Source organism: Oncorhynchus masou, unplaced genomic scaffold, assembly GCF_036934945.1.
Source record: "Oncorhynchus masou masou isolate Uvic2021 unplaced genomic scaffold, UVic_Omas_1.1 unplaced_scaffold_536, whole genome shotgun sequence".
Classification (NCBI taxonomy): domain Eukaryota; kingdom Metazoa; phylum Chordata; class Actinopteri; order Salmoniformes; family Salmonidae; genus Oncorhynchus; species Oncorhynchus masou.
Genome location: NW_027011770.1, coordinates 85,676 through 98,488, shown reverse-complemented (window position 1 = coordinate 98,488; position 12,813 = coordinate 85,676). Strand labels below are relative to the sequence as shown.

General features: G+C 47.4%; 1 protein-coding gene across 1 annotated transcript in view; it reads right to left on the bottom strand.

Moving 5' to 3' along the window:
• Positions 1-7,927: 7,927 nt before the first annotated feature.
• LOC135535950 (uncharacterized protein KIAA1755-like) overlaps positions 7,928-12,813 on the bottom strand; it is a 67,216-nt gene continuing 62,330 nt past the window's right edge. Inside the window, exon 4 of the mRNA XM_064962353.1 lies at positions 7,928-8,079. Within this exon, the coding sequence (XP_064818425.1) occupies positions 7,953-8,079 (127 nt within the window). The 3' untranslated portion in view covers positions 7,928-7,952. The remainder of the gene's footprint in view (positions 8,080-12,813) is intronic.

Sequence of the window (12,813 nt, the reverse complement as noted above, 5' to 3'; positions counted from 1 at the left end):
CCACTATCCCTCCTCTCCTCTGTCTCTGTCCTGGTTTCTGAACCCTTCTCCCTCCTCTCCCCTGTCTCTGTCCTGGTTTCTGAACCCCTATCCCTCCTCTCCTGTCTCTGTCCTGTTTCTGAACTCTGTCCTGTCTCTGTTTCTGAACCCCTATCCCCTCCTCTCTGTCCTGGTTTCCCCCTGTCTCTGTCCTGGTTTCTGAACCCCTATCCCTCCTCTCCCCTGTCTCTGTCCTGGTTTCTGAACCCCTATCCTCTCCTCTCCCTGTCTCTGTCCTGGTTTCTGAACCCCCCTCCTCCCTCCTCTCCCCTGTCTCTGTCCTGGTTTCTGAACCACTATCCCTCCTCTCCCCTGTCTCTGTCCTGGTTTCTGAACCCCTATCCCTCCTCTCCTCTGTCTCTGTCCTGGTTTCTGAACCCCTATCCCTCCTCTCCTCTGTCTCTGTCCTGGTTTCTGAACCCCTATCCCTCCTCTCTCTGTCTCTGTCTCTGTCCTGGTCCTTTTCTGAACCCCTATCCCTCACCTCCCTGTCTCTGTCCTGGTTTCTGAACCCCTCCCTCCTCTCCTCTGTCTCTGTCCTGGTTTCTGAACCACTATCCCTCCTCTCCCTGTCTCTGTCCTGGTTTCTGAACCCCTATCCCTCCTCTCCCCTGTCTCTGTCCTGGTTTCTGAACCCCTATCCCTCCTCTCCCCTGTCTCTGTCCTGGTTTCTGAACCCCTATCCCTCCTCTCCCTGTCTCTGTCCTGGTTTCTGAACCCCTATCCCTCCTCTCCCCTGTCTCTGTACTGGTTTCTGAACCCCTATCCCTCCTCTCCCCTGTCTCTGTCTCTGTCCTGGTTTCTGAACCCCTATCCCTCCTCTCCCTGTCTCTGTCCTGGTTTCTGAACCCCTATCCCTCCTCTCTCCTGTCTCTGTCCTGGTTTCTGAACCCCTATCCCTCCTCTCCCTGTCTCTGTCCTGGTTTCTGAACCCCTCCCTCCTCTCCCCTGTCTCTGTCCTGGTTTCTGAACCCCTATCCCTCCTCTCCCCTGTCTCTGTACTGGTTTCTGAACCCCTATCCCTCCTCTCCCCTGTCTCTGTCCTGGTTTCTGAACCCCTATCCCTCCTCTCCTCTGTCTCTGTCCTGGTTTCTGAACCCTTCTCCCTCCTCTCCTCTGTCTCTGTCCTGGTTTCTGAACCCCTATCCCTCCTCTCCCCTGTCTCTGTCCTGGTTTCTGAACCCCTATCCCTCCTCTCCCCTGTCTCTGTCCTGGTTTCTGAACAGTGCCCTATCCCTCCTCTCCTCTGTCTCTGTCCTGGTTTCTGAACCCCGATCCCTCCTCTCCCCTGTCTCTGTCCTGGTTTCTGAACCCCTATCCCTCCTCTCCTCTGTCTCTGTCCTGGTTTCTGAACCACTATCCCTCCTCTCCTCTGTCTCTGTCCTGGTTTCTGAACCCCTATCCCCCTCTCCTCTGTCTCTGTCCTGGTTTCTGAACCACTATCCCTCCTCTCCTCTGTCTCTGTCCTGGTTTCTGAAAATCCTCCTCTCCTCTGTCTCTGTCCTGGTTTCTGAACCCTCCCTCCTCTCCTCTGTCTCTGTCCAACTATCCCTCCTCTCCTCTGTCTCTGTCTGGTTTCTGAACCACTATCCCTCCTCTCCTCTGTCTGGTCTTTTCTGAAACCTCCTCCCCTGCTGTCAGTCTGACTATCCCTCCTCTCCTCGGTCTGTGACTCTGTCCTGGTTTCTGAACTCTCCCTCCTCTCCCCTGTCTATCCTGTGTGACTGGTCTCTGTCCCCTAAAACCTCCACCTCCTGTCAGTCTGAGGGTGACTGAGAGACTCTTCCCTCTCCGCTATACTGTGTGACTGGGTTAAAACCTCCTCGCTGTCAGTCTGAGGGTGACTGAGAGACTCTTCCCTCTCCACTATACTGTGTGACTGGGTTAAAACCTCCTCGCTGTCAGTCTGAGGGTGACTGAGAGACTCTTCCCTCTCCACTATACTGTGTGACTGGGTTAAAACCTCCTCGCTGTCAGTCTGAGGGTGACTGAGAGACTCTTCCCTCTCCACTATACTGTGTGACTGGGTTAAAACCTCCTCGCTGTCAGTCTGAGGGTGACTGAGAGACTCTTCCCTCTCCACTATACTGTGTGACTGGGTTAAAACCTCCTCGCTGTCAGTCTGAGGGTGACTGAGAGACTCTTCCCTCTCCGCTATACTGTGTGACTGGGTTAAAACCTCCTCGCTGTCAGTCTGGGGGTCAGAAACCACTGATAGGGCTGTGCTGTCACACACTGACCAGTGAGACTCAGACACGCGCTCAGAGACGCGTTGTGTTCGCCATCGGAGACGAGCAGCGTTACCTTCTGTACGGTCTGACGCTGTCCCCTCACCGTTGACCCCCTCTGTAGGGGAGGTGGGGGCCGTAGGGGAGGTGGGGGCCATAGGGGAGGTGGGGGCCATAGGGGAGGTGGGGGCCATAGGGGAGGTGGGGGCCATGGGGCCCATGGGGGCCATAGGGGAGGTGGGGGCCATGGGGCCCGTGGGGGCCGTAGGGGAGGTGGTGGCCATGGGGCCCGTGGGGGCCGTAGGGGAGGTGGGGGCCGTAGGGGAGGTGGGGGCCATGGGGCCCGTGGGGGCCGTAGGGGAGGTGGGGGCCGTAGGGGAGGTGGGGGCCATGGGGCCCATGGGGGCCGTAGGGGAGGTGGTGGCCATGGGGCCCGTGGGGGCCGTAGGGGAGGTGGGGGCCGTAGGGGAGGTGGTGGCCATGGGGCCCGTGGGGGCCATAGGGGAGGTGGGGGCCATAGGGGAGGTGGGGGCCATGGGGCCCATGGGGGCCGTAGGGGAGGTGGGGGCCGTAGGCGTGAGGACGACAGGGGAAAACACGTCGTTGTTCAGGTATTCCTCGATGAGTCTGGAACACACCATGGACTGGGAGAGAGTGCTGCTTTTCACCGGGGCATGACAGGGCTGGGAGGGGGTTGCTTTGGGGGGGTGTCGGGCTGTCGTCCAGGGTTCACGCAGGTTCCTGTAGTTCAGACTAACAGACTGGGTGAGGGATCCTTTCTGAGGAGAGAAGCGCCGTAGAGAGATCTCTTCCAGTTCAACATACTCTCCCTCGGCGTCCGAGTCCTCCTCCGCTGCCATGTCAACACCTTTCCCATCGTCCCTGCTCTCGATAGGCTGTCTCAACCGTGGGAGGAGCTTCACCTCCGTACTCTCTCCACATTGGGCCTTGGATGTGTCAATCAAAATGCGTCTGGCCCTATCCGAAGGCTTGAAGACGTCCTGTTCCCTCCCCCCGTCCCCTTCTCCCTTGGTAGGGACCATCGCCGTGGGTCTGTTAATGAACTGAGGGTGTACTACATCCTCCCAGGGTACTCTGAAGATGTCGTTCTCTGCAGAAAGGAGGCAGTAGGACAGTGTCCTCCCCGACTCTGTCCTCCCCGACCCTGTCCTCCCCGACCCTGTCCCCCCGACCCTGTCCCCCCCGACCCTGTCCTCCCAGACCCTGTCTCAGTTCCTGCTCCACTCCGTTCCCTGTTGACTGAGAATAACAGTAATGTATTAATCCACAGCAGACAGAAACTGGCAGCCCCCCAAGTTTTAAAATACATAAAATACTGTAAAAACACCAGCCAATCAGCTCCCAGGAAATGTGTTCCAATGTAATCCCAGGCAGAGAGATACAGGGCCTTCAGAAAGTATTCAGACCCCAATACTTTTTCCATATTTTACAGCCTTGTTTTAAAATGTATTAAATCGTTTTCCCCCCTCATCAATCTACACACAATACCCCATAATGACATCACAATACTACATAATGACATCACAATAACCCATAATGACATCACAATAACCCATAATGACATCACAATAACCCATAATGACATCACAATATCCCATAATGACAAAGCAAACACAGGTTTTTAGACATTTTTGTAAATGTATTCAGAATGTATTCAAAATAAAAAACGGAAATATCACATTTACATAAGTATTCAGACCCTTTACTCAGTACTTTGGCAGTGATTACAGCATCGAGTCTTCATGGGTATGACGCTACAAGCTTGGCACACCTGTATTTGGGGAGTTTCTCCCAATCTTCTCCACAGATCCTCTCAAACTCTGTCAGGTTGGATAGGTTGGATAGGGAGCATCACTACACAGCTATTTGCAGGTCTCACCAGAGATGTTCAATCTGGTTCAAGTCCGGGCTCTGGCCAAGGACATTCAGAGACTTGTCCCGAAGCCACTCCTGCGTTGTCTTGGCAGTGTGCTTAGGGTCGTTGTCCTGTTGGAAGGTGAACCTTCACCCCAGTCTGAGGTCCTGAGCGCTCTGGAGCAGGTTTTCATCAAGGATCTCTCTGTACTTTGCTCTGTTCATCTTTCCCTCGATCCTGACTAGTCTCCCAGTCCCTGCCACTGAAAAACATCCCCACAGCATGATGCTGCCACCACCATGCTTCACCGTAGGGATGGTGCCCGGTTTCCTCCAGATGTGACACTTGGCATTCAGTCCAAAGGGTTCAATCTTGGTTTCATCAGACCAGAGAATATTGTTTCTCGGTCTGAGAGTCTTTAGGTGCCTTTTGGCAAACTCCAAGCGGGCTGTCATGTGTTTTTTAAGAGGAGTGGCTTCCGTCTGGCCACTCGACCATAAAGGCCTGATTGGTGGAGTGCTGCAGAGATGGTTGTTCTTCTGGAAGGTTCTCCACAGAGGAACTCTGGAGCTCTGTCAGAGTGACCATCGGGTTCTTGGTCACCTCCCTGACCAAGGCCCTTCTCCCCCAGATTGCTCAGTTTGGCCGGGCGGTCAGCTGCAGCGGCCATTTTTAGGTACCCTTCCCCAGATCTGTGCCTCGACACAATCCTGTCTCGGAGCTCTACAGACATTTCCTTCGACCTCATGTGTCATGACGTTGCCCTCGTTGGGTATAGCGAGCACCATCCCCCTCTCTCTCTCTCTCTCTCCCACACCCAGGCTGCTGTTAGGCAGGTCTTAAATTCCTGGAGGAGATTCTTCCTCATGGCCAGACAGTATAGAGAGAGAGTGAGTTTTCATAGAGAGAACAAAGGAATTTCTTCCACCTCACAGAACTTGAGAACGGAACAATATTCATGTCCTGAAGAATGTATAAAAGGTTGGTAAAGTAGCCAGCTACGAACTGGTCCGTTTGGTACAATTTTGTGAAACTCATGAGAGACAATACAGTCACATTACCATAACCCTGTTTATACAAGAGTGTCTCAGTTGTGAGGGTTGCATCTAATTGTTGTATAAAATGAATGAATAAAGATTAAACTATTTGTGAAATTATGTAATGTGATTTTAAACTGTTTAATGAAGGAAACTCCAATTCCCTTTGGAGTTTAACTGATTCATAGGCGCGCCCCCTGAACACAGACATTGATCCGGCATCATGGGTAGAGACCAAGCTTACCTCAATTATGAATTTTGAGTAGAGACCAAGCTTACATCAATTACGAGGGCTAGTAGAGACCAAGCTGGTTTGAGTAGAGACCAAGCTTAAGCTTACCTCAATTACGAGAGGGCTATGGTTTGAGTAGAGACCAAGCTTACCTCAATTACGATAAGGTTTGAGTAGAGACCAAGCTTACCTCAATTACGAGAGGGCTACGAGTAGGGCTACGAGAGGGCTGGTTTTGAGTAGAGACCAAGCTTACCTCAATTACGAGGGCTAAGGTTTGCTAAGGTTTGAGTAGAGACCAAGCTTACCTCAAGCTTACGAGAGGGCTATGGTTTGAGTAGAGACCAAGCTTACCTCAATTACCTCAATTACGAGAGGGCTATGGTTTGAGTAGAGACCAAGATTACCTCAATTACGAGAGTGTAACGGGTTTCTTCTACCTCCTTCTCTGACGAAGTGGAATAAGGATCGGACCAAAATGCAGCGTGGTTCATTCGATACATCTTTAATGATGAAAAAACACGAACAATACAAAACAACAAACGTCGAAAACCGAAACAGCCCTGACTGGTGTAACAAACACAGAGACAGGAACAATCACCCACAAACACACAGTGAAACCCAGGCTACCTAAATATGGTTCCCAATCAGAGACAACGATAATCACCTGACTGATTGAGAACCGCCTCAGGCAGCCATAGACTAATCTGTACACCCCACACAACCCCAAGACGAAACACACTACAAATAAACCCATGTCACACCCTGGCCTGACCCAATAAATGAAGATAACATAATAAATATAGACCAGGGCGTGACAGAGAGGGCTAAGGTTTGAGCCCATTGCTGAATTCTTAACCATACCACATGGTTAAACTCTGAGACTATCGAACCGACAGAATAAGAACAAGTCTTTGATACTAATTACTCGGCTGCAGCATCTATTCTATCACGACATTGCTGAATGTTACTCTGAACTATCCATTCTAACCACGGCAGAAAGACTCTCCAACAGAAACAAACTGTCCAACAGAGATCACAACGACACACTTATATATATTGATCGCAATTATTCCAGAATGAGTGAGCGTTCATGTGCAAAGGATTAGCATTTCAATTGTTAAAATTATCAACTTTGTAGTGTCTTTTATCTCAGTCGACCCCCACTTCCCTTTTGTACAACAAGCCGCGATGCCGGTTTAGCCCACTAGGGCACATCTGCTATAATTTCCTTGTAACTGCATCTACTGTTTGTTTGTGCATTTCTGTGATTATTTAGTTAGTAAATAAATTATTTAAGACAATTGATGTGTGGATGACTCATAGTGAAGACTGGGTTCGTGTAGAAAACCAACAATTTACGATGTTTGGAATGAGACTAACGTGAGGTAAAGAATAATTCATTAATCAGAAGACTAATTGATCCGATATTAAAATACCTGAATGTTATATTAGGAAAATTATACATTTGTAATCTGAATATTTTCCTTGGTGCCCCGACCTCCTAGTTAATTACATTTACATGATTAAGATAGTTTAGTCACGTAATAATAATTTTTATAAAAATAAGTCTTCAGTTTAACGATGCCAAAGACACGACACACGGCTTGGTTTTTGCTCTGACCTGCACTGTCAACTGTGGGACCTTACATAGACAGGTGTGTGTCTTTCCAAATCATGTCCAATCAATTGAATTTACCACAGGTGGACTCCAATCAAGTTGTAGAAACATCTCTAGGGTGATCAATGGAAACAGGATGCACCTGAGATCAATGTCGAGTCTCACAGCAAAGGGTCTGAATACTTATGTAAACAAAGTATTTTTGTTTTTTATCCTTAATACATTTGCAAAAATGTCTAAAACCTGTAATCGCTTAGTCATTATGGGGTATTGTGACGTCATTATGGGGTATTGTGACCTCATTATGGGGTATTGTGATGTCATTATGGGGTATTGTTACCTAATTATGGGGTATTGTGACGTCATTATGGGGTATCGTGATGTCATTATGGGGTATTGTGACCTCATTATGTTGTATTGTGATGTCATTATGGGGTATTGTGATGTCATTATGGGGTATTGTGACCTCATTATGGGGTATTGTGACCTCATTATGGGGTATTGTGACCTCATTATGGGGTATTGTGATGTCATTATGGGGTATTGTGAAGTCATTATGGTGTGTTGTGATGTCATTATGTGGTATTGTGACGTCATTATGGGGTATTGTGATGTCATTATGGGGTATTGTGATGTCATTATGGGGTATTGTGTGTAGATTGCTGAGGATTTCTTTTTTATTTAACCCGTTGTATAATAAGGCTGTAAAGTAACAAAATGTGGAAAAAGTCAAGGGGTCTGAATACTTTCTGAATGTATTGTTTATGTGATCCTATACAAAAGTACACACACACACACACACACACACACACACACACACACACACACACACACACACACACACACACACACACACACACACACACACACACACACACACGTTGGAGGAGCTGAAGCAGAGGGCAGTTACAGTGTCCAATCAGAGCAGTTTACCTGAGTGGAGCCAGGCCATGGTGAACAGGGAGGTGTAGGCTAGCTCTGGTAACTTTACCTCCTCTACATGCTGCCCACTGGAGGCTAGACAGCGCAGGATGAGACAGGGTGGGCTGGAGGGGGAGAGAGAGATAGAGAGAAGTTACCCGGTTACCTTACATTGCTGCCCACTGAGGGCCAGACAACACAGGGTGGGCTGGAGGGGGAGACATCATGCCCAAACCGGACACGCGCGTGCGTCTGCCATCGTGCGCAAATTGATGTTGTCCCCACCCACACCAAACGCGATCACGAAACTAAACCAATTATATTAATTTGGGGACAGATCAAAAAGCATTAATCATTAATGGCAATTTAGCTAGCTAGCTTGCAGTCGCTAGCTAACTTATCCTATTTAGCTAGCTATCTTGCTGTTGCTAGCTAATTTGTCCTATTTCGCTAGTTAGCTTGCAGTTGCTAGCTAATTTGTCCTAGGATATAAATATTGAGTTGTTATTTTACCTGAAATGCACAAGGTCCTCTACTCCGACAATTAATCCACACATAAAACGGTCAACCGAATCGTTTCTCGTCATCTCTCCTCCTTCCAGGATTATTTTTCTCCTTTGGACTTTATATGACAACTAACTTTCATAACAGGGTGCATTACCACAACCGACCTCCGTTCATCTTTCAATCACCCACGTGGGTATAACCAATGAGGAGATGGCACGTGGGTTCGGTATATGCTTCTAAAAGCCAATGACGAGATGGGAGAGGTGGGACTTGCATCGCGCTTTCGGCGTCACAAATAGAAGCAACTTCTATTTTAGCGCCTGGCTACTCAAATCAAATCAAATCTGTATTTGTCACATACACATGGTGAGCAGATGTTAATGTGAGTGTAGCGAAATGCTTGTGCTTCCAGTTCCGACAATGCAGTAATAACCAACAAGTAATCGAACTAACAATTCCAAAACTAATTTCTCATTGGCGTGCGAGCATTGTGGGTGCAGTGATTGAATAACATGTATGTGGATATTTGTTCTGCAACACGCAAGAGACGCGTCCGGTTTGGGTAGTGAGAGAAAGAGGTGACCTGGTGACCTTACTCGGGCTGGGCGGTGTACCGTATTTTACAATATACCGGTATTGATGAAGGACCGGTTTGGGTTTCTACTCTACCTTCTATAACGGTATGTTTGGTTTCTACTCTACCTTCTATAACGGTATGTTTGGTTTCTACTCTACCTTCTATAACGGTATGTTTGGTTTTACTCTTCTCCTTGTCACACAAGGAGCGCCATTGGTCAATGCAGCAGACGCAACAATACATTGATGACAACAATAGTGCTTTCAACTTTGCTTCTTAATATCAATCCACAAGCGTTCTATAATTACACCATTTAGTTTGTGTATCTTATTGTCTGTGTATCTTACCTTCTGCTAGTTTGTATTTTCTTAGCAAGTTGCTTGAATATAATACATGTATTGAGTCAGTTTCCTGTCTCTCTGTCCCAGTGTATTTATCCATGTGTTTCCTGTCTCTCTGTCCCAGTGTATTTATCCCTGTGTTTCCTGTCTCTCTGTACCAGTGTATTTATCCCTGTGTTTCCTGTCTCTCTGTGTATTTATCCCTGTGTTTCCTGTCTCTCTGTACCAGTGTATTTATCCCTGTGTTTCCTGTCTCTCGGTACCAGTGTATTTATCCCTGTGTTTCCTGTCTCTCTGTACCAGTGTATTTATCCCTGTGTTTCCTGTCTCTCTGTACCAGTGTATTTATCCCTGTGTTTCCTGTCTCTCTGTACCAGTGTATTTATCCCTGTGTTTCCTGTCTCTCTGTCCCAGTGTATTTATCCCTGTGTTTCCTGTCTCTCTGTACCAGTATATTTATCCCTGTGTTTCCTGTCTCTCTGTACCAGTGTATTTATCCCTGTGTTTCCTGTCTCTCTGCCCCAGTGTATTTATCCCTGTGTTTCCTGTCTCTCTGTCCCAGTGTATTTATCCCTGTGTTTCCTGTCTCTCTGTCCCAGTGTATTTATCCCTGTGTTTCCTGTCTCTCTGTACCAGTGTATTTATCCCCGTCCTGTCTCTCAGTGTATTTATCCTGTGTTTCCTGTCTCTGTCCCAGTGTATTTATCCCTGTGTTTCCTGTCTCTCCCCTGTCCTGTCTCTCTGTACCAGTGTATCTATCCCTGTGTTTCCTGTCTCTCTGTACCAGTGTATTTATCCCCGTGTTTCCTGTCTCTCAGTGTATTTATCACTGTTTCCTGTCTCTCTGTCCCAGTGTATTTATCCCTGTGTTTCCTGTCTCTCAGTGTATTTATCCCTGTGTTTCCTGTCTCTCTGTCCCAGTGTATTTATCCCTGTGTTTCCTGTCTCTCTGTCCCAGTGTATTTATCCCTGTGTTTCCTGTCTCTCTGTATCAGTGTATTTATCCCTGTTTCCTGTTTCCTGTCCTCTCTGTACCAGTGTATTTATCCCTGTGTTTCCTGTCTCTCTGTCCCAGTGTATTTATCCCTGTGTTTCCTCTCTGTCTCCCCGTGTTTCTGTCTCCAGTGTATTTATCCCTGTGTTTCCTGTCTCTCTGTCCCAGTGTATTTATCCCTGTGTTTCCTGTCTCTCAGTGTATTTATCCCTGTGTTTCCTGTCTCTCTGTCCCAGTGTATTTATCCCTGTGTTTCCTGTCTCTCTGTACCAGTGTATTTATCCCTGTGTTTCCTGTCTCTCTGTCCCAGTGTATTTATCCCTGTGTTTCCTGTCTCTCTGTCCCAGTGTATTTATCCCTGTGTTTCCTGTCTCTCTGTCCCAGTGTATTTATCCCTGTGTTTCCTGTCTCTCTGTCCCAGTGTATTTATCCCTGTGTTTCCTGTCTCTCTGTCCCAGTGTATTTATCCCTGTGTTTCCTGTCTCTCTGTACCAGTGTATTTATCCCCGTGTTTCCTGTCTCTCAGTGTATTTATCCCTGTGTTTCCTGTCTCTCTGTCCCAGTGTATTTATCCCTGTGTTTCCTGTCTCTCTGTCCCAGTGTATTTATCCCTGTGTTTCCTGTCTCTCTGTACCAGTGTATTTATCCCTGTGTTTCCTGTCTCTCTGTCCCAGTGTATTTATCCCTGTGTTTCCTGTCTCTCTGTCCCAGTGTATTTATCCCTGTGTTTCCTGTCTCTCTGCCCCAGTGTATTTATCCCTGTGTTTCCTGTCTCTCTGTCCAGTGTATTTATCCCTGTGTTTCCTGTCTCTCTGTGTATTTATCTCTATGTTTCCTGTCTCTCTGTACCAGTGTATTTATCCCTGTGTTTCCTGTCTCTCTGTCCCAGTGTATTTATCCCTGTGTTTCCTGTCTCTCTGTCCCAGTGTATTTATCCCTGTGTTTCCTGTCTCTCTGTACCAGTGTATTTATCCCTGTGTTTCCTGTCTCTCTGTCCCAGTGTATTTATCCCTGTGTTTCCTGTCTCTCTGTCCCAGTGTATTTATCCCTGTGTTTCCTGTCTCTCTGTCCAAGTGTATTTATCCCTGTGTTTCCTGTCTCTCTGTCCCAGTGTATTTATCCCTGTGTTTCCTGTCTCTCTGTACCAGTGTATTTATCCCTGTGTTTCCTGTCTCTCTGTCCCAGTGTATTTATCCCTGTGTTTCCTGTCTCTCTGTACCAGTGTATTTATCCCTGTGTTTCCTGTCTCTCTGTACCAGTGTATTTATCCCTGTGTTTCCTGTCTCTCTGTACCAGTGTATTTATCCCTGTGTTTCCTGTCTCTCTGTACCAGTGTATTTATCCCTGTGTTTCCTGTCTCTCTGTACCAGTGTATTTATCCCTGTGTTTCCTGTCTCTCTGTACCAGTGTATTTATCCCTGTGTTTCCTGTCTCTCTGTACCAGTGTATTTATCCCTGTGTTTCCTGTCTCTCTGTACCAGTGTATTTATCCCTGTGTTTCCTGTCTCTCTGTACCAGTGTATTTATCCCTGTGTTTCCTGTCTCTCTGTCCCAGTGTATTTATCCCTGTGTTTCCTGTCTCTCTGTACCAGTGTATTTATCCCTGTGTTTCCTGTCTCTCTGTACCAGTGTATTTATCCCTGTGTTTCCTGTCTCTCTGTCCCAGTGTATTTATCCCTGTGTTTCCTGTCTCTCTGTACCAGTGTATTTATCCCTGTGTTTCCTGTCTCTCTGTCCCAGTGTATTTATCCCTGTGTTTCCTGTCTCTCTGTACCAGTGTATTTATCCCTGTGTTTCCTGTCTCTCTGTACCAGTGTATTTATCCCTGTGTTTCCTGTCTCTCTGTACCAGTGTATTTATCCCTGTGTTTCCTGTCTCTCTGTACCAGTGTATTTATCCCTGTGTTTCCTGTCCTCTGTGTATTTATCCCTGTGTTTCCTGTCTCTCTGTACCAGTGTATTTATCCCTGTGTTTCCTGTCTCCCTGTATTTATCCCTGTGTATTTATCCCTGTGTTTCTCCTGTACCAGTGTATTTATCCCTGTGTTTCCTGTCTCTCTGTACCAGTGTATTTATCCCTGTGTTTCCTGTCTCTCTGTACCAGTGTATTTATCCCTGTTTCCTGTCTCTCTGTACCAGTGTATTTATCCCTGTTTCCTGTCTCTCTGTGTATTTATCTCTATGTTTCCTGTCCCAGTGTGTATTTATCCCTGTGTTTCCTGTCTCTCTGTACCAGTGTATTTATCCCTGTGTTTCCTGTCTCTCTGTCCCAGTGTATTTATCCCTGTGTTTCCTGTCTCTCTGTCCCAGTGTATTTATCCCTGTGTTTCCTGTCCTCTGTGTATTTATCCCTGTGTTTCCTGTCTCTCTGTACCAGTGTATTTATCCCTGTGTTTCCTGTCTCTCTGTACCAGTGTATTTATCCCTGTGTTTCCTGTCTC